The 25,048-nt window shown below is 37.3% G+C and overlaps 1 protein-coding gene across 1 annotated transcript; it reads right to left on the reverse strand.

Moving 5' to 3' along the window:
• Positions 1 to 417: 417 nt before the first annotated feature.
• Positions 418 to 23,629, reverse strand: PEX2 (peroxisomal biogenesis factor 2). The gene is given in 3 exon segments (XM_036405952.2): positions 418 to 4,203; positions 4,205 to 4,909; positions 23,435 to 23,629. Coding segments are annotated over 2 exon segments (915 nt in total). The 5' UTR covers positions 4,892 to 4,909; positions 23,435 to 23,629; the 3' UTR covers positions 418 to 3,975.
• Positions 23,630 to 25,048: the final 1,419 nt, after the last annotated feature.

A 25,048-nucleotide genomic window follows, 5' to 3' on the forward strand; every position in this document is an offset into this window, starting at 1 on the left:
GGGTTGAAGCACCACTTTGAAACTGCTTCTGCTGTTTTGGTTGTATACACTGCGACTTGCAGCAGCTCAGGCTACCATACTGTATTAAAAGCAAATGACCATCAGTTTATTATCTGTCCTGGCAATAAGCACGACCCTATCCAGCCATGCCACAATCTTCTGTTCTCAGTACAAGCCAACACAGCTTCCTAGCAAACACACAGCAAAGGGTAACAGCTATGACTAATCTGCTCAAAAGAAGAAATGTGAAAAGATAATTTGCTTAAACCTAAAACTGAAGAAATTTTTAAAGAAGTCTAAACTAGTTTCTCACTTTGCATTTTAGTCTCATAAATGACAAAGTATGAAGTCACTCACTGAGTAAGAAATAACCACCCTTCCAGAAAAACTCTTAAGAAAAAGGCAAACCTCAGAACCTATAGAAAATATCATTTATTTGTCAACTTGGTTTTCACAAGAATGACACATCGCAGATAACAATTCCATTAGTATTCTCAAATAAGGATATTATAATAGATTGCATTTAGCAAATACATATCTTTCATCTTTCTTCACATTGTCTCTTTACTAATGCTGAGATCATCCTTGTCCATCATATCTTATAGTTACAAAAAAATAAATATTTCCAGGTAAGGCAGGAATCAAATACTATCCTTCTAATTTCTTTCACAGAAACTCCCACCTTTTAAGTCCTCTATAAAATTACTTATATAAAACCTCCCTTAAAACATAGAGTAGATAGAATGGTGGTGTGTGGAAGTAAAAAACAGCATCCTCTGGCTCCTTTCATCTGACTGCCTCCCCATCACACCTTGTGGCAACTGGTAATTCTCATTCAAATGAAGAAATGAAAAGTTTCCAAGTAAGTATATTAATATAATTAGTCTGTTTCATTTATGCCTTCATATTTTGATTTTTGATAATGAAAATGTTCATGTAGCACACAAAGTCAACAGAGCACAAAGAAAACTGGTAATACAAAGCTCTAACTCCTATCCAAGACTGAATAGAAGTTCTGGTCCTTTAGCTTCCTTAAATTCTGAGCATTTACCCTTTTCACTGATGCACATATGACTACTCACAAGTACATTCTAATGGTAGCTGAATACTAATCCCCTTTTGTTTAAAGATTAACATTCCAAAACAAAATTTATTCCCTCCACTGCAGGAAGTCGGACCAGATGTAGCAGTCCTTTGTTAAAGTAGAGTTTCAACCTGAAAAATATAATATTTATGAGGACAAATTATCAAGGTAATTAATATGTAAAACTAATTATTCTTTGATTAGAAAGAATCTGATTTTTTTCCTGTAATATCTTTAACTAAGACTCTTCTGCAACTTATAGATCACAAGACACAACAAAACAGAATTAAAATATTTTTAGAAGTGTATTTTTCATTTTAAAGTGGTTCAGGAAAATGCTGAATATTGAAGTACTAAAAAGGTAAGCTGGTAGAAACTTTTCAATATTCAAGTTGGAACCCTGGTCTCATTAGTGACTACAACTGAGCAAAGGTTTTACCATATGGGAGATTAAAAAGAAAAATCTGTATCTGACACAAACAACCATTCTTTTCCCAAACCACCTACTTCTATGAGATGCTTCGTATCTGCTTACTTGCATGGAAAATAAAATAACTAAACCCCCACCGAAAGATCTAGATTATTAGGGTAACAAAAATAGTTTGTGCCACAAGACACAGACTTTACAAACTTTGTAAATACTATGGGCTACAAACCCAAGACAGTGATGAGGAGGTGCTACAGAAGCAGGCCAATGCTTTGCTAAAATAAGGCAGCATAAGTTAAGCATTAGAAGTTCAATTCCAGAAAAAAAAAAACAAACAAAAAACTACAGTAGAGTGTGATATAGCAGAACCAGCAGAAACCAGCTATACAATAGAGGTACTAAACTGCTTTTTTATTGATAGTGTAACAGGGATGAAAAACAGAGCACAAACTTTACTCGCATGAAGCTGCAAGAGACAAAACAAACCCCAGGAAATTCATACAGCTTATGCACATCAAACAGCAGGACAGAGGGAGGTGGAATGAAAAAGGAAGATAACATTCTTTAATATTCAGGAAAATGAAACATTTCTATATAGGAAAGAAGCAAACTCCAACATAAGAAGGGCATGACACCTAGCAGAGGCCAAAACAGAGAATCCATATTCTTTTGATAAAATATTGCTCTGAAACTTCAGAATAAATGAAGACTCCACAGCAAACAAAGGTCTGCTATGATTGTAAACTATGAACACAGGATTTTGGATGCATACAATTCTTTATTAATAAACACAGATAAAGACTGAAGTATCAAAATGCTAATGATGTTTCTGGAGACATTAGATCACCTTTAAGTCAGTGTTGCTAAAACATTTCTTTGGGAAAAGCTATTAAGTGATGTGGAAGGACAATTCATATAAAATTCCTTCAGGATCAAGAAGTAACTTTAGGATGCTCTCCAAATGACTTGCCAGTTTTCATAGTCTAATAAAAACAGGTTTGCACCTACTGGTTCTAATTGCAACAGCAAATAACAAAAATATGGCAGGGTACTAATACACACATTTGACAGCAAATAATATTGCAGCACAGGATCTGGAAGCACTTGCTCTGAAGTCTCTGTTGACTCACAGAACAGCAGCAGAATTAATGAAGTTTTTAGCTGCCCACCCGCTAACTATATCTAATTACATCAGATGAAAGCACTGTGTGTCACTCTAAAGATCAAAACCTAGAATTTAAGATCTTCAAACAAATAGACTAGTGGGTTGTTCTAATCAGAATGTCGAATGAAGAATGTAATAAACCATTTCATAAAAGTAGATCAAAGTTACTCAATCAGCTGTTACCCTGCTATTTTTGGGACTGACTATTGATGATTGCCAATCAAGAACAGAGCCACCATAAAACTATTTATTTAATTTAACTGTATATGTTTTTTACAAATTAAGATTCAAAAAGAGGACGTAATGTATTTCTGTGTTAATGAGACTCTTCTGAATAACACTTCCTGTCAAAAAAGGATTGCAATTAAAAAGAAAATAATCCTACAAAATCAGGTTGAAGAGTAAATGAGTGAAGTGTAAGAACAATTAAAACATTGCAAAGGCAACTAAGAAAGCAAATAGTGAATGCAAAAAGCAGGAAATTACCTATTTTAATATGTTACCATGCACACAATTGTGTTTGATCTTTTTCTGTGTGGAAGTGAACTTTGAGATTTGGCACCCACCTAGACCACATCAAAAAGACAAGAGCGGCAATTCCTACAGAGAGCATCTTGTGAGTGAACAGTTTTCTTCAGTGCCTCTAACTCAGAAGAATGTGGGTTACCCTGAACATCTGCCACATTCCAAAGGATGATGAGTTTCACCCCTCAGGTTTGGAGGGAAGACAATATATATGTAATTGAAGCTCTGAGACATGTCTGCCTGAGAAAATTCGTTGTCATCTCACAAAGGTCTAGAAGGTGCACTGTTTTCCTTAAATGTTCTTTATACCTTTGTGTTTTTTTAGTGTAACATCATATTGGGGATTCAAATTAAAAATTATTCTTTAGGCATGAAAAAAACAACTTTCCCACTTAATCCATCTACTAGGTAAGTTGTTAATGGCACTTTGTCTGGGTAAGTTAAAGATTGCTAAGTCAAAGTTTGCCTTATCCAATTGGAATGTTCTAAATTTTGCAAGTAGAGGTTCTTCTCCAACTCCCTGAGAATGTTGTTGTTGTTTCTCCCACACACCATCCAGAGTAAATCCAACTCCCTTCCCCTCACCTGCCAAGTGGGGTAGGGCATTATGGCATTGCTACTCAATAAAAACCTAAGACCAGTGAAAATACGTTTTATCTAAATTACAGAGTGCCCAAAGCATATTTCAGCAGTCTGCTTTCAATAATTTCTGAATTCTTCCATTAATCTCTTGAATATATATCATGTACAGTATAAAACTAAATCAACCTCATATCAGACATGCAATTCTGTCATTTCAATTTTATACTCCAATGGCTGAAGACTGTGTACCTCTGAGCCACATTTAGGACATGTAAAATACATATCAAATAAAAAGTTACTTTTAATACAGTAGTAACAGAAAACATGTGGACAGCCTATGGTATGTGGCATGGTAGGCCATTCCCCACAAAGTGAACATTCCCTGCAGTGAACTGCTAAAGAGTTTTCACTATTGGAAAGGACCTGCGATAGGCAGGCACCAAGAGGAAATTTTAAGTTTCAGTTTCTGTACATTAATGAGTGGTAGCAGATATATCAAAAACTCAGCAAAGCCATGCCATAAGAGTTCCCTGTTCATGTATTCAAATCCTATCTGACGAACATTTTGCGGCTTGCAAAAAACGGACCTAATTCCTAGAATGCGTTCTGTAAGTGTTGCAAATGTTCCTTTCCGAAGAAAAATCAGAAAATTTACAAGTCCACAAAGCTTTAGAAGTCCAGATCCAAAACCTATATAGCTCTTAATTTTGCAGAAAGACTGCTGTTGACGATTGCTAAATAAATCATAACATCTTTCTTCCAACCATCTTCCACCAACAGTGAAAATAAGATACCATAACTTCTGGTGTTTGCTCAGAGGTTGGTATTTCTCTGACTGAGATAAGTTATTCTTGTATTGAATATTGAGAATGGCCTGTCCCACAGTTGCGTTCTTGGAATAGATAGTGAATTTCCATAATATAAGACATAAAAATGCTTTTACTTCTGGTTCAAAATGAGCCAACACCCCTGGTTTAAATCCATGAAAACAGCTGGTAAACTGGGACCACACTAGTTGTTCCAGGGCTTTGTTTAGTTCAAGAGCATCAAGCTGACTTATTCTGAGCACAGGATTCACACTCTTTTCATTTCCAAGGCTGGAGGCCATTTCTTCACAAAAACCTTTCTAGAAATAAAACACAAATAGATTTTAGTATAGCAGAATATTTCCTATTTCTATTTTTATTAAAAATAACAAACTTGCAATATACCACCAGTAGATAAGAAACAACAAAGTTCTCAGAATGCTCTATAAATATGTTACTAATATGACACAATTCATTTCAGGAAGCTTTACATTAATATAAAATTAGTACACATTTAATTTAGTTTAAAATCTTATTTTTAGAAGAAATTATGCCTGACCATTTCTCACAAAATGTTAACATTTGGTTATAAACAAGTGTTCAACATCATCTAGATATTCAGAAAAATCCACAGATTTATATACACATACATACATATTAATAAATTTATATATACATTAAAATATTGCAGGGCATAATTGTAATATTCAATTGAATCTTAAAATAGATCAGAAAGAAGAACTGCAACACTATAAGGTGTTTTATAGAGAAATAGGGAAAATGAAATACTAACCAAAAAATCTGGAAAAGAACAGTGAGGCAGACCAAGTGTTGCCATATGAACACTTCAAATGCTACAGCTGAAAGCAAAACTATAGAAATACAGACAAATTTAGGAATTACATAAAGATATGGATGAAATTAAGGTGGGAATGAATAAAATTTTCTCAATAAAGGCAGTGAGTTGTTTAGAGAAAAATCATATGAGATCTAAGAAATATTCAGCATTCAGACATAAATTATTATACAGTACTTCACTGAAGTCTGCATATATTTTCTAGAGTGTTTTTGACAGGTGTGGGATTGTGCTACTTGTCGTATAACATTTCCAGGCAAGATGATTAATGTATAATAGCAACGTCAACAAATGGATACTCCTCTTGCTCAAGCATCATAGAAAAAAATAAAGTGTTTTTTAAAATGGCTTCTTTTAAATGTTGTTGCATCTGAAAGCCTGGCTGAGAAATAAATGCAGTAAATTACCAAAGCAAAATAGAGGCAGCACCTCAATGTAAAATTGTGGGGTAATCAATTTTTGCTTCCTTTTGTCAACAGATTAAACCTCAAAGTGATTCAGAAGTATATTCAGAGAGTATGCAACACATTTCACTTTCTAAACCAGATTCTTTGCATAACAGACCTGCAAGGAATCCACAGCCTTCTAGAGAAAGTATAGGAGGTAGTGCCTCAAATTCTTATTTATAAGAGAAAAATAACCATACAAAATTACTGTGAGTAAAAGATGCTGTAGAGGCTCTTGGTAGCAACGGTTGCTACTGATGTCAAGAATACTAAAAAAAAAAAAAATCCTTCAAACAGACAACCATGTTTGCTGAAAAAGAACACCCCAGAAGTTTTAAAACACAATATAAAACATCATCTGTAGCTTTCCTACTGTTTTCCATATTCATAATTAGTTATCACTGCAAGGAAATATGACTTTGTCTTTAGTGTAGGGTGTATAACAGTAGTTTCCAATTAACTAGGACTGCTACATGGGTAGAGCATACAATAGCTCCACTTAGCTTTTTTAAACTACTCCTTCCTTTATTAGCAGGCAAAACATGGCTGAAGGTGGGATAAGGCCACCTCCTCTGAGCCAACAGCCATAGGGTTCATTGCATGAACCCACACCAGCTGGAAAAACCAGGATACAAAGCCCATATAACCAAACCTGTCTCCCTCACATTTAGTCCTTTCTGTAGCAGAAACCAAAGCACAGGAAACATTTTCCAGTATGATTCAAATAACTTCCCTACTCTAATTTATGATCAAAGGGTCAATTCAACCCCTACTGGATGTTACTGCATCACTTCAAAAACTCCAGCACCAATGCCCATCCACCATCCTATCCCTCATCTTTTCATTCCACTATAATTCTAGGAACCAGAGCCTTTGATAACCACCTGCTCTGGAACCTGCCACTGGTTATTCACTCATAAACCCTAAAAGTCTAATGTCTTCTTCACTTTCTCTTCTACTCATTTCACTTTGTTCTACTTGTTTCAATGTTCTACATAACTCCCAACACTCAAAACCTCCTTCAAAAATGCTAGTTACTCAAAAGGGACATCTTATCAAACAACTTCCTTGATCCATCTACTAAGACTATTTTCCAACATCATTTTAACCATCTTTTCCAATTGTTTTTCATTACTACAGATGCTATGAGCAATTTCTATTGTAGGTTTCTCATAAATAAGGTAGACTAAATATTTACAGATTTTTTTTTCATTATAGGTATATTATCTAAAGAAACCTGAGCAAGTGAAGAATGGGTCATCAGGAATTTTCTGAAGACAAAGGAAAATGTGTCAAATGCACAGGATTATGATGGATCATGAAATACACATAGGCTGGGAGCCTGTATGACTGCACACTTGCTTTGAAAAAGAGGATGTGGGGACAGGCAGCATGCTGAACACAAGCCACCAGTGCATCCTTGCAGCACACTAGAACATGTATAGCCAGCAGACTGAAAAATGTGCCTATTACCCTCCACTTGGCATTGGTGAGTCTAAACCTGGGACACTAAGTCCAGTTTAGCTTTTTCTATGAATAGTACAAAAGAAAGGAACCCCATGTCCTGATATATGAGAAGAGCTTGAAGGAACTCAGATTGTTCAACTTGAAGGATAAGACAGCTAAGAAATGGTCTATGAATAATCTTCTACTTCCTAAGGATTGCAGAGAATATTAAGCCAAAGTTTTCTGTGAGATGCAATGAAATAAAGAGAGGCAACTCTGTGTTAAGTCACTACATGAGAAATTCCAATTGAAACAAGGAAGCTGGAACATTTTGTCTACCAAGACTGAAATCTCCAGAAATTTCTCCCCAGAAATTCGTGAAACTTGGCCAAATGATGCCTGAACCTACCTGTTTTAGCAATTAATTTATTCCAAATTTTCACAGGAGAGCAGACTAAAATCTTCTCTGGGATTTGGAGTTTGACCTTCCCATTGCCTCAATGCAGAATCTAATTGATTTTTTTTTTCACGTCCATCATCCTACCCAGAACTGTATTTGAAGGAAATAATTTCAATGAATCTGTCAGAGTGCACTGGAACTTTGTATACAGAAAATGGGAACCACTTTTGAGACAACACGCCCAAACAGCACGACTACTGTTCGGTAACCTTCGGAATTTTGCCAAATCGAACAAGTCTTCTTTTTAAAAAAATCAGAATCAACACCATATATACTGTTTAATGGTGTCATGTTCAATGTCTCTTCCTGAACTACCAGCTATCAAATTGATTGAACTTTTAGTCAAGTTTAGGCACACTATATGGAAAAGGAAGAATATCAAACAACAATAAGGATGCTATCTTTTAGATTATGCTTGTCACATAGCTATGTAAAAAAATAAAAAAAAGAAAAACAACAAAAAAAAAAGCTTTCTTTTTGATGAAAAATTAAGTGTTCTCAATTCAAGCAATAAATCTGGGCATTGTTCTGAGTTCTTTCCTGATAAGAACATTTAAAGCTTGCCATAGGCCATGGTTGTTAACTGGACCCTGAAAGTTACCTAAAAATTATATCCGTATACTTCTGATTTCAATGTGTAAGCACATTCCTGTATGCTTAGTGTTCTGCTATCCACTCTACTTTCTTCTGAATTGATCTAAGGTTTTATTGCACTTAAAGGGAAGATATTTATTTCCCATAGGCAAATATTAAAGGGGACAGTTTGAAATCTGCATTGTCCTATGAAATTGTCTTCAAATGTCCTAATGATCTGAATAAGACCAACTGTTTCCTTGAGAGAAGAGCCCTACATTTTAATCTCAATCTTGCTATGGTAGGAAATTTTCCCTTTAAAAATTACTTCTATACAAACTCCTTTTAGAAATGTATTCTTTTTCAGTTTATATTGTTTTTGCACACAGTAGTATCACAGTAGAAATAAGTGGGAACTATGGTAGCTTAAAACTAGATAAAAACACACCCTATAAGTGCAAAGACATTTATCTTGTACTTTTTTTAATGTTATTTTTGCATTCTGTATTTTGCTGAGCTACAAAGAATATAGAAAATGTTTGTTTTCCTCCATGTTTTTTATTAAATTCTATTTGTCATCCTTGACTGTTTTAACTCTTATTTTAAGTTACTTTTAAAACAGAAGAACCCCAAATCACAGACCCAGTAATGAAAGGAGCACGTACCAACATTCACATACATAATAAACTCAATGTTTGATGAACTTTTACAGAAATACTCTTTAATTAGTAAAGACTGGTACTTGTAAGGTTCTCCATTTATACTGTCAAAGATATAGAAAAAAAAAGAATTGCCTGCCAGAAAAAAAACCAAACAACCGAAAAACCCTAAAATGTTCCGTTCTTAAATAACCTGTATTTGTTTGTTTTGTCTTTTTAACCAAACAAATAAACAACCCTACTTGTACAGTACAAAAAAATTACTGTATATCACTAGGGAAAAAGAAAATTCTTCTGGTATATATTAGTGCTGGTATTGAGCAATGTAGAAATTATGAATGAATATATTTTATTTGGAAACATGTTATTGACAGAAATCTATCAATAGTAATGTGAGTATTGTCAACAGCCTGTCAATATTAATGTAATTATAATTAAGGGGATAACATGGATTTTAGCTATAATACCAAGTAACATCTCCTGCATTGCCGCTATCAATATAAGCATTATTATTGACCTGTTCTGGGACTATCAGTAGGAGATGTATTACCATCAGGCATATTTGTCAATGCATTCTGCCCACAAAAATTCTACATTTAAATTTACAGGTCTGTAAACTTTGCCTGAAGAAATATACAAATCCAAGTAATCTCTTGGGTGCCATTTTTTTCCACAGGGCTTTTCTACTGTGGATGAGTAATCAAGGGGTTTCTATCTCAGAGCTACTGCAATCGCATTCCCTGCTTTTCTAGCATAATCATTAGATGACAAATAGACATATATGCAGAAGTCTTAAAATAATTTTAAGTATGATCTGTCAAACCACTTTTTGAGAAGCAAAATAAAACCATATTTATTAAAATAAAACCCAAAATTTGTTCCTAATGGTTGGCAGCGAGTCACTAGTGGCATCCCCCAGGGACCAGTGCTGGGGCCAGTCCTGTTTAATATCATCACTGATGATCTGGATGAGGGGATTGAGTCCACCATTTGCAGATGACACCAAGCTGGGACCATGTTTTGATCTGCTGGAGGGTAGGAGAGCTCTGCAAAGGGACCTGGACAGGCTGGATAGATGGGCCAAGTCCAACAACATGAAGTTCAACAAGTCCAAGTGCTGAGTCCTGCTCTTTGGCCACAACAATCCCCTGCAGTGCTACAGACTGGGGACAGAGTGGCTGGACAGTGCCCAGGCTGGAGGTGCTGGCTGACAGCCGACTGAACATGAGCCAGCAGCGTGCCCAGGTGCCAAGAAGGCCAAGAGCATCCTAGCCTATAGCACGGCCAGCAGGAGCAGGGAGGTCATCCCTCCCCAGTTCTGGGCCCCTCAGTTTGGGAAGGACACTGAGACACTTGAGCGCGTCCAGAGGAGGCAACAAGGCTGGTGAGAGGCCTGGAACACAAACCCTGTGAGGAATGGCTGAGAGAGGTGGAGGTGTTTAGCCTGGAGAAAAGGAGGCTCAGGGAGACCTTATCACTCTCTACACCTTCCTGAAAGGTGGCTGTAGCCAGGTTGGGGTCGGTCTCCTCTCCCAGGCAGCCAGTGACAGAATGAGAGGACACAGCCTTAAGCTGTGCCAGGGGAAGTTTAGGTTAGACATCAGGAAAAAATTCTTCACAGAAAGAGAGATTGGGCATTATCTGCCCAGGAAGATGGAATTGGGCATTATCTGCCCATCCCTAGAGGTATTTTAAAAAAGACTGGATGTAGTACTCAGTGCCCTTGTTTAGTTGATGAGGTAGTGTTAGGCCATAGGTTGGACTTGATGCTCAAAGATCTTCTCCAACCTAGTTCATTCTGTGAACTTAAAATTACATTTAGGATGCATAAGTAGCATATCCACTAACTTCACTGAGTTAGTGATTTAATTCTTTTACACAATCTCATCTGTGTAGAAAACATGTAGTCTAACACTGAACATAAGGAGAGATGGAATGGACTACAAGAGACCACCAAATTCTAACACAGCACAAACACAGGCTCAAGAATATATTGACATGTGTCTACCAAGAAGGCTAATTCCATAGTTTTTCTAAGTAGTCTGTTCCAGTGTTTTATGGCCCAAAGACTTTTTCTTATATTTAGTATAAAGCATGTTTAGTAAAAATCAGGACAGTTTTCACTCCATAGCAGAAATCAAGAGCAACGAAAAAGAGCTTCCATTTTGCTGCACCTTCTCAAGAGCAAAAAGCAGCAAGACATGTGAAAGGACCAATTACCCATAGAAGAGCTGCCAAACTAGACAAAATATGCTTTACTACAACATGGCTGGTATGATCCTCAAGAAAAACCAAACCAAACCAAAAACCCAAATAAAATCCACAGCAAAACAACAACTTTACTTTTTTCTCAGCAGCAATTCACCTTGAGATCTCCTATATCTTCATGTCTTTTTCTCTCATTTTTCTATCTGAATAATTATTTCCTCTTTTGGATTAATATATTTTGAGCTTTTCATGTTAAATACCTGCATTGTTTTTTATCTTGTTGATTTTACACTTTCCAAACTCATCAAGAGTATTTTGAATTCAGACCTTATGTTTAAAACAAAGGACAAAACAAAATCCTGAACTTTCAACCTCTCTCCAGCTTGTATCATCAGTAACTTTTCTAAGTATGTATTCTCTTCCATCATCCAACTCACTAATGCCTTTTCATCTTGACAGGGTACTATAGATAATTACTCTGTAAAGGCAATCTTTCAACTTGATGCTGATAACATCAACATCTAATGGATACAATATTGATATTATGTTTCCCTAGTTTGCTCATGTAGGGAAAAAGACTTTATTAAAATAAAGATACATAGTACCTAAAGCTTTCCTCTTACTAAACTTGTTATTCTTATTTAGAAGAGAAAAAATATTGAGGTTTCTTACAAACAGGTCTCACCAAACCATACTGGGTGTTTTACCATTTCTCTTCTACACACTGTTAGATACAAATTAATTGCTAAACTATTTACTCCTGAACCTTTATTTGGAATCAAAACTGACAGTTTCAATAATTCTCTTAACAGAAGAATAAAGAGGCACAAAACCAGATACACACAAACCCATTTTGCTGGCTATTTCCACCCTCTGGGATATTAAATAAATAAATAAAATCAGCAGCGCCTAATTCCTCAATCATTCTAGGATGAATTTTATTAGGATTTGCCACTTGAGCACATCTATATTAAGATTCCTTAGGCTATTCTTTCTGTGCTTTGGTTCCACTCTTATTTCCTGTCTAAGATTAATTTTATGAAAGTAGCAGGTCACAATATATCTCTTTTACAAAGTATGAAGGGAAGAATCAGTCTTTGAAAGTCTTTTCCTTGTTCTCCTTTCTTATTTAATAACAGATCTAGGTAATGGACTTATCCCTTCGTGCCTCCTCTTACTCAGAGTTTTGGAACCTTTCATTGATTCTTTTCTTGTGCTTTGTAAATTGAAACTTATTTTGTTCCTCAGTCATCAATTTTATTCTTACATTCCTATGCTATTCTTTTATATTCATCACTAATCATATTGTATTACTTTTGCCTGGACAACTCTTTTCATTTCCAGGCCAGGAAGAATTCCTGATATGAAGTCCCTCTTAACATTCACTATTAGTATTTTATTTTATTATTATAAAGTATCTCAACACAAAGAAACAACAGGATATACATAAAGGTAACAATTTTTCATCCTTTTCAACAGACTAGACTCTGCCAAGTCCCAGCATTGAGATCAATGGTCCAAGGATGGGGAAGCAGGGTGTAGAAATCATCTCCTCTCTGGAGATAACAGTAACACACAGTCCCTTTTTCCTTCAGGAGCTACAATACACTTGGTATTGTGCATTGCCATACTGGGTGTGTGCGACAGCAGGGAAGCAAGCCATAGCCTTGGTTTACTATCCCTCCTTTGATGTTCATAAAGTTGGGTATCAACAGATAGGAATGAAAACTAACTTTCCACCCATCACAAGAATGCTGAGATTTTTTTTAATGTGGAGTGTTCTACATTTTTCTTTGCGAAAATTTATCATTTAACTGTTCTTTTTGGGCACTCTCAATAGCAGAGGATATTTTATATGTCAATTAAAAATCAATAAATTTTAAAGATGAGAAACCAAACGATACATATTCAGTTAACTTTAAAATTTTCCTTTACACCAACTCTCATAACACAGAACATGGATCCCAGCTGCTCAAAGCCTCATCTCTCACCATTAAATCTCATCTCCTTCCTGCTTATCAAGTGCAGAGAGAAATATCCTCAGATCAAAGTCTAATTGGGAGCCCCAACTGTGTTGTCTCTTAATCACTGTAAAATTAACTTATCACTATATCATTACCTCAAATAACCTTAAAAAAGATTGATTTTGTATTACTGTCTGGATTTCTATATACTTCAGACATAAACCTATCATTTTCTAAAGAACATAAATTGATTCTTTAACTGTTTGGAATAACTACTAACACTAATTGAAAAGTCAGTAACACACTGCAATCACAGAAACTATTATTTATTTCTTATATTCCTGGGAGAAAGGACTATTTCTCAACATAGACAAATTCAAGGAAAACACTGAATGACTGTGTAACAAACAATTCCCATAGATAAAATTAAGAATTTTATTATGGAGGTTAAAAATGCTACAGTTACATTTAAGGTTCAAAGACCAAGCACAAGACAAAGACACATTCAAATCACAGGTTGCTTTTCCAATTTTAACTCAGTAAACTGAGATTTCATAACATGAGATACAAGAGATTAGCTACTACTGAATGCCTGAAGACAGTAAGGAAAAATTAATGATAGTTAATTAATAGATTTATCTTCCACAAACTAGCTGCCAGAATCAAAATATTAGGGCTTCAAGTTACAAAATCAAAACCAGCTCAGAAGAGCCAGAATTGATACAACAGTAATGAAGAGCAGCAGGAAAGTGCTGCACTGTTAGAAACTGTAAATCAGTCATTTCTGACAGCATTTGATGGAAACTGAAAATCCCACATCAGTGCAACACATCCCCTCGATGAATGCTAGAATGCTAGACAATTACTGGCCACTCCCTAAGATACTCTGAATGCTATAAGCTTCTACTGACTTGAGATAAATTTGTCATCAGTCAGCACTCTTAAAAGACAGATTATTAGATCCTAACAACCAGATCTGATAGTTACCTCAAAACTAGTATTTAAAATACTAACCTTTTAAAATTTGCAACACTAAATTCAAGACGATAAAACCTCCAAGTACATTTGTATTCCTTGTAGCATAGAAGCCAGAGACAGCATCACCCTACCAACTTTTTTGATAAGCCCTAATCTTCATTTACTGGAATAAACAGGAAGATAAACACATAACAAGCTAATGTTTCATCACTATTATTCTTAATCCCATATCCTTTTCTCTTCCTCCCTCATCTTATTTCCTCTTTTGTCATCCTGCTCCTTAGTACATCAAGTTACAAATTCATCTCTAAAGGGACATGTCAGTTTCACTTATAAATTCTCATCCTCTGTTACATTAAATGAAATCTAGCTGTTGCTCCTTTTAAAGCAATTAGTGATAAAAACCTGGAAGTGTAAAAAACAAAGCTGCATTATAACTTGAAAATTTCCAAAAAACATGGTTAAAAATCCCTTGATCTAGATGCTTAGCAAAATATTTGTCTCATACACAATAGATTTTTTTCTTTGGAACTAGGTAATGGCAATTATTTGGAGAAGTGCTTTACCTTTGCTGTTGATGAACTAAAATGGTGAAGAGAGGTTTGGTTAAAGGAGTTGAACAGAGTGGCAACTGTGATGGTTAGCTGGGAAGAAACAGCCCTTTGTAAGGAAGAGGCAACATCTGTGACTGAACCAGTATCAGGAAGTGTAAAAGCTAAGCAAAGTTAAAAATTAAGTTAATAATGTAGGTCTCACCTGCTGATGTGATCAAGAGATGACTGAGAGACTCTTGTACCTGAAGACATTCTGGGTGTGATAAGGATATGAGGCTCTGGTAAAAGGATGGCTAAGTAATACTGCAATGCTTGTGCAGCAGTGAAAAGAACGCAAGGCTTAGTAAATGTGCGATCTTTTCTGTAAAGCAGAATGAAATGTCACCTGGTGACAGAGGTATGCAGCTCCATTTCAGAAAGGTCCAATGACAGATCATGAACACACCATTGTGAGCACACTGAGGGCAGTTATAGCCATAGCTCTTCCAGTGAGAGTGGTTATAGCCATAACTCTTCCTTTGCTGGTTACTGTTGCTTTTCTGAAAAGTTGGTCTTATACCTCATGATATATGAAACATCTGCATTTCATTGTTCTAAGGGCACTGTATCTCACAACTCTTTATTTGTCAAGTACAATGTCAATCCCAATTTTATGCATCTTTTCCATGCCCCTCCTTACATTTCTTCCATTCAAAACTACCTAAAAACAACAAAAAGTCATCTAACTTAAATTCTCATTTCATAGCTCTGTGTCTGTCCTGCTCCAACCTCTGATTCATACGAATGGATCACCAGATAAGTACGGAGATGCCAGGATGAAGATTGAGAAGATACATACAAGAGATTCAGAAGCAACACCTGCTCTATATACTCTGATACAATTTACCACAGATGACAGAACCCTGCAATTTTGCATTAAACACTTTACGCTTATCATTTATGAAACACAGTCACTGCCCAGATTTTATTCCAACTTTCTTCCTTTTCACATACATATGCATGCCAACTGCACAGTTATGAATATTCAGCAATATGCAAGTGTAACAATGCAGATCCAAGTACTGCGATGCAGGAATGCAAGGTCCTTTAACCTTTTATTAGAAATACTTATTAGATAAGAATGGTAAAAGCTGTCCTAAATGCCTAAATCATAATTAACCCCTATCCACATCTGTACCCAAAGGAGGACTCTAAGTAAAAACAGTGTTGTTACAGACTGTATATATTCATGATTTGCTAGAACCAATAAAGTCCTGCATCAATAAAAAGACAAACCTGTTCACTCCATGTCTTAAGTTTTGGTTTTGTATTATATGGCATAACTTATGAATAATTTGATCAAATTATCATCAAAAACTCTCAAGTGGTGCAAAGATAAAGAGTAGTACTTGACACAAATTTCTCTTTTTTCAGGCTTGTGTTCTTTAAAAATCTAAGGTAATGTCATTTTTGACAGCTACAGTCACTGTCTCAAATTTTCCTTCTACTGTCTATTCTGTCCTTATCTTACAGACTAGCAGTAGTACTCATTTGAACTTCAATTTAATCGGTTTTGCATGTTGAACTGGCAAAATCCCAACCTATTTAAACTTATTTTTCTGCAGATTTAGTACACAAACAGGTCACCACAGACTCAGGTCAGATACATGCAGTATGAGTAAAAAGAACAACAGTCAGGAAAACCAGGTAATTGTGAAACCAGCTGCCTTTGAATCTCAGCATCATACTCTTACATCCACCACCAGTCAACAGCAAGACAGAAACTCAAGGCTTTTGTTTGACTCGAAGAACTGTTCTTTTTTGTCTTCAATCCCAATGTGCTGAATGTGCAAGCAAAACACAACACTGCAAATACAAATAACGAAACTTTTAACTGTCTTTCAAAAATGAAAAGACAAATAATTATTCGTATAAGTCCACTGTAGGATTCATGCAGACTTGCAAGTGAGAGGCTACTCTGTTCAAATAAGTAACACTATGCAATTCCTCCCTACCTTCAGCTTTTCTGGTATGATTGTACCTTGTAACCTCTGGGATACACAATGACTATGAGGGGTGCTGGAAAATTTGATGTGTTCAGTGTCCCCAGTCCTTGATGATTTTATTACTTATTAATTATGGGAACTTTAAGCACATAGGGCAGACTGATACACTTCCACTACACTTCTCCTCAATCCTGTAACTTCATTAGCATTTTAGAATCAACTGAATGGTTGCATACAGGTATTACAAGTAACAGTTTAGAAGAGGGATAATAATTTCCTTGCTAGGCAGCCTGAGTTGTATGCTGTTACAGCTTCTGAAATCTCTCTGCAATTCCAATGTGTATTTCACTTCATGATTTAGTTATGCCCCACAGTGTCATGGCATTATATTAATTTCCCTTTCAGGAAAAGTTTTTCCTCTTTACCAAACCCCTCCTGTGACATTTTTTTTCTGCTTCTCTGACTACAGAATTAATATTACTTTTGAATACTATTATTTTAATGTATTTTTTCAAGTTTTCTTAGAATTTAAATTTTGATTAACTCCTTTCTTTTCTAACCTCATTCACAATATTAGCAAAAACCAAGAGAGAAGATAAAGTGTGTGAAAGACAAGATTTTTAGGGACATTCTTCCCAGGCAGCTACTGATACAAACACAATGAATGTTAGCAGCATTAAATTCAACTTCCTCCTAAAGGCAAAAAACCTCTCAAGTCTCCCCTTGCAGGAGAAGGAGAAAGTGCCCAGACCCAGTAAGAATCAACCTTGCATCAAGAGTTGCACCATTGTTGTAATTTCTCTTCCTTCCTATAGCGTGTATGTCCTCTTTTTCCTCTACCCCAAAGTTCTTTATTTCTCTTATATTTCACCCTTACTCTGAAAAATCTGAATTTAGTTTCCTTTTCAAAAGAGCCTGAAATAAACTCAAACTTCTGAAGTTTTTATATTCCACCTCCAAACCAAAAAACCACTAAGAGAGGTATGTTACACAGACTGCATCCTTTCCTGAAGATTTTTGTAAAGTTTAGACTTGAACTGATGATGCTTGCAGTTGTAAGTCAGCTGTATGGCTGCAGGAACAATTTAGCTCTTGAAGAAGCTGCAGAACAGAGAGCCTGCTACCTTTTATGTACATATACAGCACAATTTGACTATGAGCCTGCATCTTTTTAGCACAACACATTGGTCATTTCAATTTTTTTATTTTATTTGCTGTTTTTAACTTTACAGGGAGTGTTGTATTGCAGGTGTTGTTTAGAGCACGCTTGTTAGTTAAAATGAGACGAACAGAAAGAGTGTGACTCTCTTCAGTGGTCTAAGTGAAAAAGTATGCATGCTAATAGCTGTCAAAAGCAAAAAAGCCCAACCCTATCTCTTAAAAAAAAAAAAAAAAAAAAAAACAGACCAAGAAAACCCAATAAAAACCTCAAAACAGCGTAAGCAGCCTGCTTGAAAACACCACACTGAAGTAAACTTCAGCAGTCCATGAGAGGTAACAAGTTGTAGCAGCTGTCCTCATTAACTCCAGAGCAATACACTGAGTCCATTGCCATTTCAACTCATAAACAACGTACTATAATTCAGGTAGAAAATTTTAATTCACCTTCTGGATGCTCTGAAAAATTGCATGAATTCAGATGTTTTTCCTAAATAGCTAACATTTGGGAACCAGACCTTGCTAGGGAGAAATTTACATTAGGGTATTTCACTGAAAGACTGATTTTAATTGATAAAATTATCATCTTCTAACTGCACATTGCATCAACCAGATCATTAATGGAGATGTTAAACAGGGCTGAACACAGTATTGACCCCTGGGGTACAACAGTAGTTACCAGCTTCCAACTAGACTTCACACCACTGATTGCCATTCCCTGTGGTCCATCTGTTCAGCACATTTTATGCTGACCGGACTATTTGCTCACCCAGCCCATACTGCAGCAGCTTCTCCAAGAGCACGTCACAGGAGACACTGCTGAAAGACTTACTCATGCAAGCACCTACTCTCCTCCCTCCCCTTGTTTACCATGGCAGTTATTTCATTGTAGAAAATTATCAGGTTGGTCAAAAATGGCTTCCCCTTGGTGAATCTATGCTGACTACTCCTGATCATTTTCTTTAATGTGTCTTAGAAGGGTTTCCAGGATTAGCTGCTGCATCACCTTCCATCCTTCTAGGGGATCAAGGTAAGGCTGACCAGGCTATAGTTCCCTGAGGACTTCTTCCTGCTCTTTTGAAAACAGAAGAAACATTAACTTTCCTCCAGTCTACAGGCTACTTTCCTCCAGTCTACTTCTCCCAGTTCCTCAATCTCCCAGTCCAATGATTATTGGGACTGTCCTCACAATGATATCAGCCAGCTCCCTTAGCACTCATGGGTTCATTCCCAGAGCGTTATCTCTTAATTAAGGTATTAATCCTCTTAATTCAGGTATTCTCTGACCTAAACCTCTTCCAAGTGTACATCTTCCCTGCTCCAGACCTTCCCTTGTGTTCTACAGCTCCTGAAGGTCTTTGCTAGTAGAGATGGAAGCAAAGGCAGCCTGCATAACCTCAGCCTTTTCCACATTCCCTGCTCATTCAGCCATGAGACCACATTTTCCCTAGTATTCCTCCTGCTACTCGTGCATTTTACAGAGGCAATTCTTGTGGTCTTTGACATCCATCACCAGATTCAACTCCAGGTAGAGTCTGACTTTCCTTTTCACATCCGTGCATGCTCAGACACTGTCTCTATACTGCTCCCAGGTTATGTGTTCCTGCTTCTGGACATTTACTTTTAATGTCTGAGTTTCATGATGAGCTCCTTGTTCATCAGTGCATGGCTGCTGGCATTTTAGCCTGACTTCCTAACTGCTGGGATGGACTGCTCCTCAGCTCGGGGAGGTGATCCTTGTGTATCAAACAGCTTTGCTGCATCCCTCCAGGGCCTGACCCTGGGGGAATCTTCCAAGTAGATCCTTGAAGAGGCCAGAGCCTGCTTTCCTAAATTCCAGGGCAAGGATCTTACTTATTCTTAAACCAGGCTCTCAGAGAAAGCTGGCACTAATATCACTAACCGACTGAATAAGAAATAGATTACACTAGTTTCTGTCAGAAAGCCATATAGCTTAAAGGAAATATTGCTAAACTGGCACAAACACCGTGAACTTCTTTATTGAAAAAAGTTATTACCTAGAGAGTCTTAAAAAAAGCCCTCTCTGCCAAAAAAAAATCATTAAATACCTAAAAGGTTTAAGAAGTAAGGTATCAAAAAAGTAATATAACATATCTTATTCTTCCGTTAGACTGACATTAATATAGAATGAATTTATTGGTAGTATATGCAGAACATTTCTTATTAAATACAGTGCTATCTTTTAATTAAAAAGTTTATTCCCATTTCTTATTATTATCTTAATTATTATTATTGCAGCATACCATGCTTACAAGCTAATTCAATGAAATTATATTTATGTCTGAAGCTTATCAGTTAGTATTAGCTGGACCCAATTTATTTGTTTCTTTACATCCTCTAAATTGTTGTTTTCACTGAATAAATGCAGAAATTCCAAGTGCAACAACAGTGATGTGGAATTTTTGAAAGTTTTGCAAGAGTAGGCCATTATAACCAACAGAGAAATAAAACACATGGGCAACAAGGTAATTGAATTGTAGTCTGAAATTGTTGACAGATTTTGTCTACTGTTTAATCTACTACTAATTTTCCTTAAGAAGCTGTCCATCTCTTCCCTTCTTTGCCCTCCCTTCCCTTCTCTCTGAACCTCATGGCTTTGAAACTTTCAGATGTTAAAAAAAAATAAGAAAAGACATTCCCACCATCTCATATTTTGAACATGTAATTAAACGTTTAGGGCTTTTTTTTTCCCTGAAAGACCATGTGCTTCATTACTACATCCAGCTATATGTTAATACTGGATTCAGATATCACTCTCGACACTTTGATGATTTATATATTGAAGAGCCATTTATTTTACACCATATTCTTGGTACTGATACTATGTAGCCATAAACCTGTTTCCTTCCTTCCCAAATATCCTCTAAGTAGCAGTTTTTAGCCATTTTCAGGACTGTCCCCTCCAAAGACTATAAACAGAGAAAGTAAAATGTCCTTCTTGACTTACAGTACTGCATTTCATGTCAAAGAACAAATTAAGGTCCTTGGATTAGTAATAGTGTCAAAAACTATCAGAGCATAAAAACTACCTTTCCTTCTCTATGAACGGTTCAATCAAGTCTTTATGTACTAATAATACTTGTTTGAAAGTTTTAGTTTAATTTAATTTAGTCCATTACAGGAACATTTACTTCCTACATGTCCTGGATCATCTTAAGCATCAAAACCTTTCTGTGAGTCACTACAGTCTTTAATGAAATTAAACCTACAGTCTTCACCTACTGACATGGGTGAATAAAAAAAGAATCTAATAGGAGACAAACAGAGCTGTCAAACAAACAAAACATTCTCTCCCAAGTCTAAATACCTCCTTGCACAGAACAGACCTATGTCTAGCCAAGTCCCTAATACTCTACGAACATGAACTGAGGTATGCCATTCTACTACTTGGGAGCCCTTTACCAAGTGGGTAGATCTATAATGCATCTAAAGGCCCATTACCTAAGAAATAAATCTTTTAAAAAATAAATTCAAAACATGGTGTTTTATATATCTGTACTCCTATACTGAGAGTTCTAGGATTAGCTATGAGATACATAAGCATGAGCTGATTCAAATACATGTAAGTTCACTACTATTACTTCACAGTTTTCAACATTTCTAAGAAAAGTAAAAGATATTTTGACATTCATGCAGAGAAAGATCTAATTTTAATTATTTACTTAATTAATGCAACATTAATGGGAACTGATTTTTTTCATTTGCTGAAAAGGATGTTCTTGACAAATAAAAAACTACAAGTTTGCACAAAGATAAGCCTAGCAGTTAAAAGGATGTAAAAATAGAGGCAAAATGCTAAGCAGAGTTATTTCAATTGCCTTGGCCCCAGATAAATGCAATTTCAGATTCCCTGTACTCAATAATAAACATCTTCAATTCCTACCTTAAAAACTGCAAATATGTATACATAACACTGAGGTTTTTGAAATATTGATATACACACAAACTCTCATTACATAAAAAGGCCCAAACACCCCACCTCTTTTAGACTCTCTCCAAAAAATCCAGACTAGCAGGCAAGAAAGTGGGTGCCATATAAGATCCTTGCAAAACCTTCACATATAACAGCTTTAAACGTATTCCACTTTCTAATTCACAGACTCAGTCAAAAACTTTACAATACAGAAAACACTACAGTCATCATGGTAATTAAAAGAGTAAATCAGAGAATCCTAGAATCATCAAGACTGGAAGAGACCTTTAAGAAAATCAAGACCAACCATCAACACAGCACTAACTCCAAAAAAGTATTCTTACTAACACCTAAGGCTAGAGGCACTAGCAACCAAAGTAGATGTTTCAATACTGACATGATAATCTATTTCTGTACTCTCTTTTAATGAGCCAATTTATACATTTTATAGATGTGAATTTAACCCCATAGCAAGTAACAGAAATTGATGACTTTGCGCAGTATAAACAAACACTGAAAAAAAAACCCCCAAAACATTAATTTTTCCTCCCTTTATTAGCTTATTTACTACTCTAACTAAGTACCAGCAATGACACTTTTAGTTGCTTTACTACTAATCACTTCATTAGATAAACTAGTCATGATGGACAGCCAATAACTGAAGAACAAGCGGCTGCTGAGGAGGAACTGCAGCAGAAAGATGAAAAAAAATCTGAAGAAAATGCTGATAAAACACATCTTCAAAAAGAATAAAAATAGCATTAGTCTTAAAAACTTTATCAACTGTTGCTAAACTGTATGTCAAAAAAGCTCCAAAAAAGTCTGACAAGAACTAACTTTCAATGAAATCAAATGGCAAAGTATTTTGGACTCAAATTTTAGTACAAACTTCATTTAGTACACTTCATTTAGTACACATTTAGTACACATACTACATCTTTGACCTTAGGGAACACCTCCCTCACACTGACAGGTGAAAAATCGTAAAAGAAATACAGTGCTGTGGTTTCCAGTATGGACTATGTCATAAGTAGAGTTTGTCTGTTTGTTAAACACATTGGCCATTCAGAATAAATCCACATTTATTTTGTAGTGAACCAATGATTTGTTACTTACAGTCTGCACAAAACTGGATTAACAGAAAGGGGAAAGTTGACACCCTCATTTTTGGATTTCTTTGCCACCTATAGTAGGGAGTCAGAGAATGACCCTCGAAGATTATAAATGTTTCAGTCTCTCAGCTGGTATCACAACTCAGATGATAATACCCCTCTGAGAGGATATTACGCCCTTTCTTCTCCGCACAGGTCGTCACCAGGCTCTGTCCCATCTTACGGCACGCCTGGGCCTAGCTGGAAAGCTCCCCGCCTCCGCACTCTGCGGCAACAGGAGGCCGAACGCCAGCGGGACTCACGGAACGGGGGCGGCCGGGGAGTGCAGAGGCCAAACACAGGTTTTTGCAAGCAGGCCCTGCATGAGCTCCGGGGCCTGAGCCAAAGGAACTACCCCGGCCTACCAGGCCGCGGGAGACGCCTGGACGGGCTCCGCCGAAGGCCACGGCCCCTGCAGCAGCTCCCGCCCGCCGCAGCCGCTCCGTCTCGTCCCGCCCCGCGTCGCGACTGACCTGCGCTGCTGCCGGGCCCGGCCCTGCGCCACTCCGCGGGTGTGCCGGGCTCAGCCTCGAGCCTCCCTGGTGAAGCTCTGCACGGCCGGAGCCGCGTCGGGCGCTCTCCCCTCGGCCGCCCCCGCCGCGGGCACCGTCCCGCCAGCCGGGTGCCAGCGGCAGCTGCCCGGAGCGGCGGCCGCACGGAGCGCAGTGCGCCGCCCAGCGCGGCTGCGCAGGAAGCGCTCTGGAAGACCGGGAAGGCGCGCGGGAAGGGCTCCCCACACGGCGGCCGCGCCAGGGCGGGCTGCGAGCTGCTTGACTGACAGCCCAAGCAGCAAATCAGCGGCCCAGGATGAGGCGCAGCAGCCAATGGCCGCAGGGGGGCGGGGCAGCTCCGGGCCCCGTGGGATCCGAGCGGCCGCGCCGCCGTTTGCGCTTGGGCCGGCGCTTGTAGCGGCTCCTGCTCGGGGGCTGCTCTGTGGCGTGCGAGACTCCTGGCCTGGGGTGGTGTGGCCACTCAGCGGCTTGGAGTCGAGGGCAGTCTGGGGTGGAGTCCATGGGAAGGCGGGTGGTCTGCGGGCAGGACTCACAGGCCTGTGAGGGAAGAAACAAGCAGCGTGGGGAAGGAGTGCGGCAGCAGTCCAAAGGCACTGCAGGCGGTGTTTCTCCAGCAGCTGCACTGTTCCGTACGTGGTTGCTTGATTAGTTCCTGGTATCGGTGTCAGGTCTTCCCTCACGGGCTCAAAAGTGTTTTAGGTGATACAGTTAAATTATTATTTAGGTGATTTTGAATTGTGCACCTTAGGTGAGGCAAACTGCACTGTGAAGTTGGCTGTTACTGTTCTGGAAAGCAAACTAACAGAGAACTGGGGGGGAATTGTCAATGTTTATTAAATAAAAGTTAAAAGATACTCAAATAGTGATTTACTCTTTTCCAAACCATATTTAGTTTTAACATACTCATGAGCACAGATTCACAGGTGACATTAAGGGTTATAGTTCCTCAGATAACTTTCTAAGGTTATCTTTGCTGAGGGGGCATTCCATAGGCACATATTGTTGGATTCTGTACTATTTTTTTGTAACTCAAATTAAATAGCACTCTGGACTACCTCAGGTATCACAAAACAAAATGCAGACATTTATGAATATCAGGATCCTGAAAAAACAGTTCTGTTCAATATTTACATGTATTTTTTCAGTGTTAAAGCAATTAGGCAAAACAGATGCATAGCTTTGTGAAATGAGTAATTCCTGTTTTAGAATACCTGCTTGAAGTGAATAGGGCTAATTTACATGATTTCACAAAAAGGGATTAGATCTTTTTGTATGAAAAGCGCATTATAAGCAAAATGAGGTAACCATCTTTTGAGCTAGAAAGAGTCATCTGTTTAATGGAAAGACATTGAGGTGGAACGCTTATTATCACTAATAAAAAACAATCACCCCCAAATATTTAAATACTATACTATGTACACCAAGGTATTTGGGGTAATTTTTGCTTTGTTTTTAATACGAAACCATGTAATGATTTACTTCTGCTCAGAAGTAGTTAATTGAACCATGAAATTAATTATCATTATTTTATCCTTGTATAAGGATATATTGTATATCCTGGTATATTTGAATTAG

The sequence above is a fragment of the Molothrus ater genome, chromosome 1, assembly GCF_012460135.2.
Source record: "Molothrus ater isolate BHLD 08-10-18 breed brown headed cowbird chromosome 1, BPBGC_Mater_1.1, whole genome shotgun sequence".
NCBI classification, from domain to species: Eukaryota; Metazoa; Chordata; class Aves; order Passeriformes; family Icteridae; genus Molothrus; species Molothrus ater.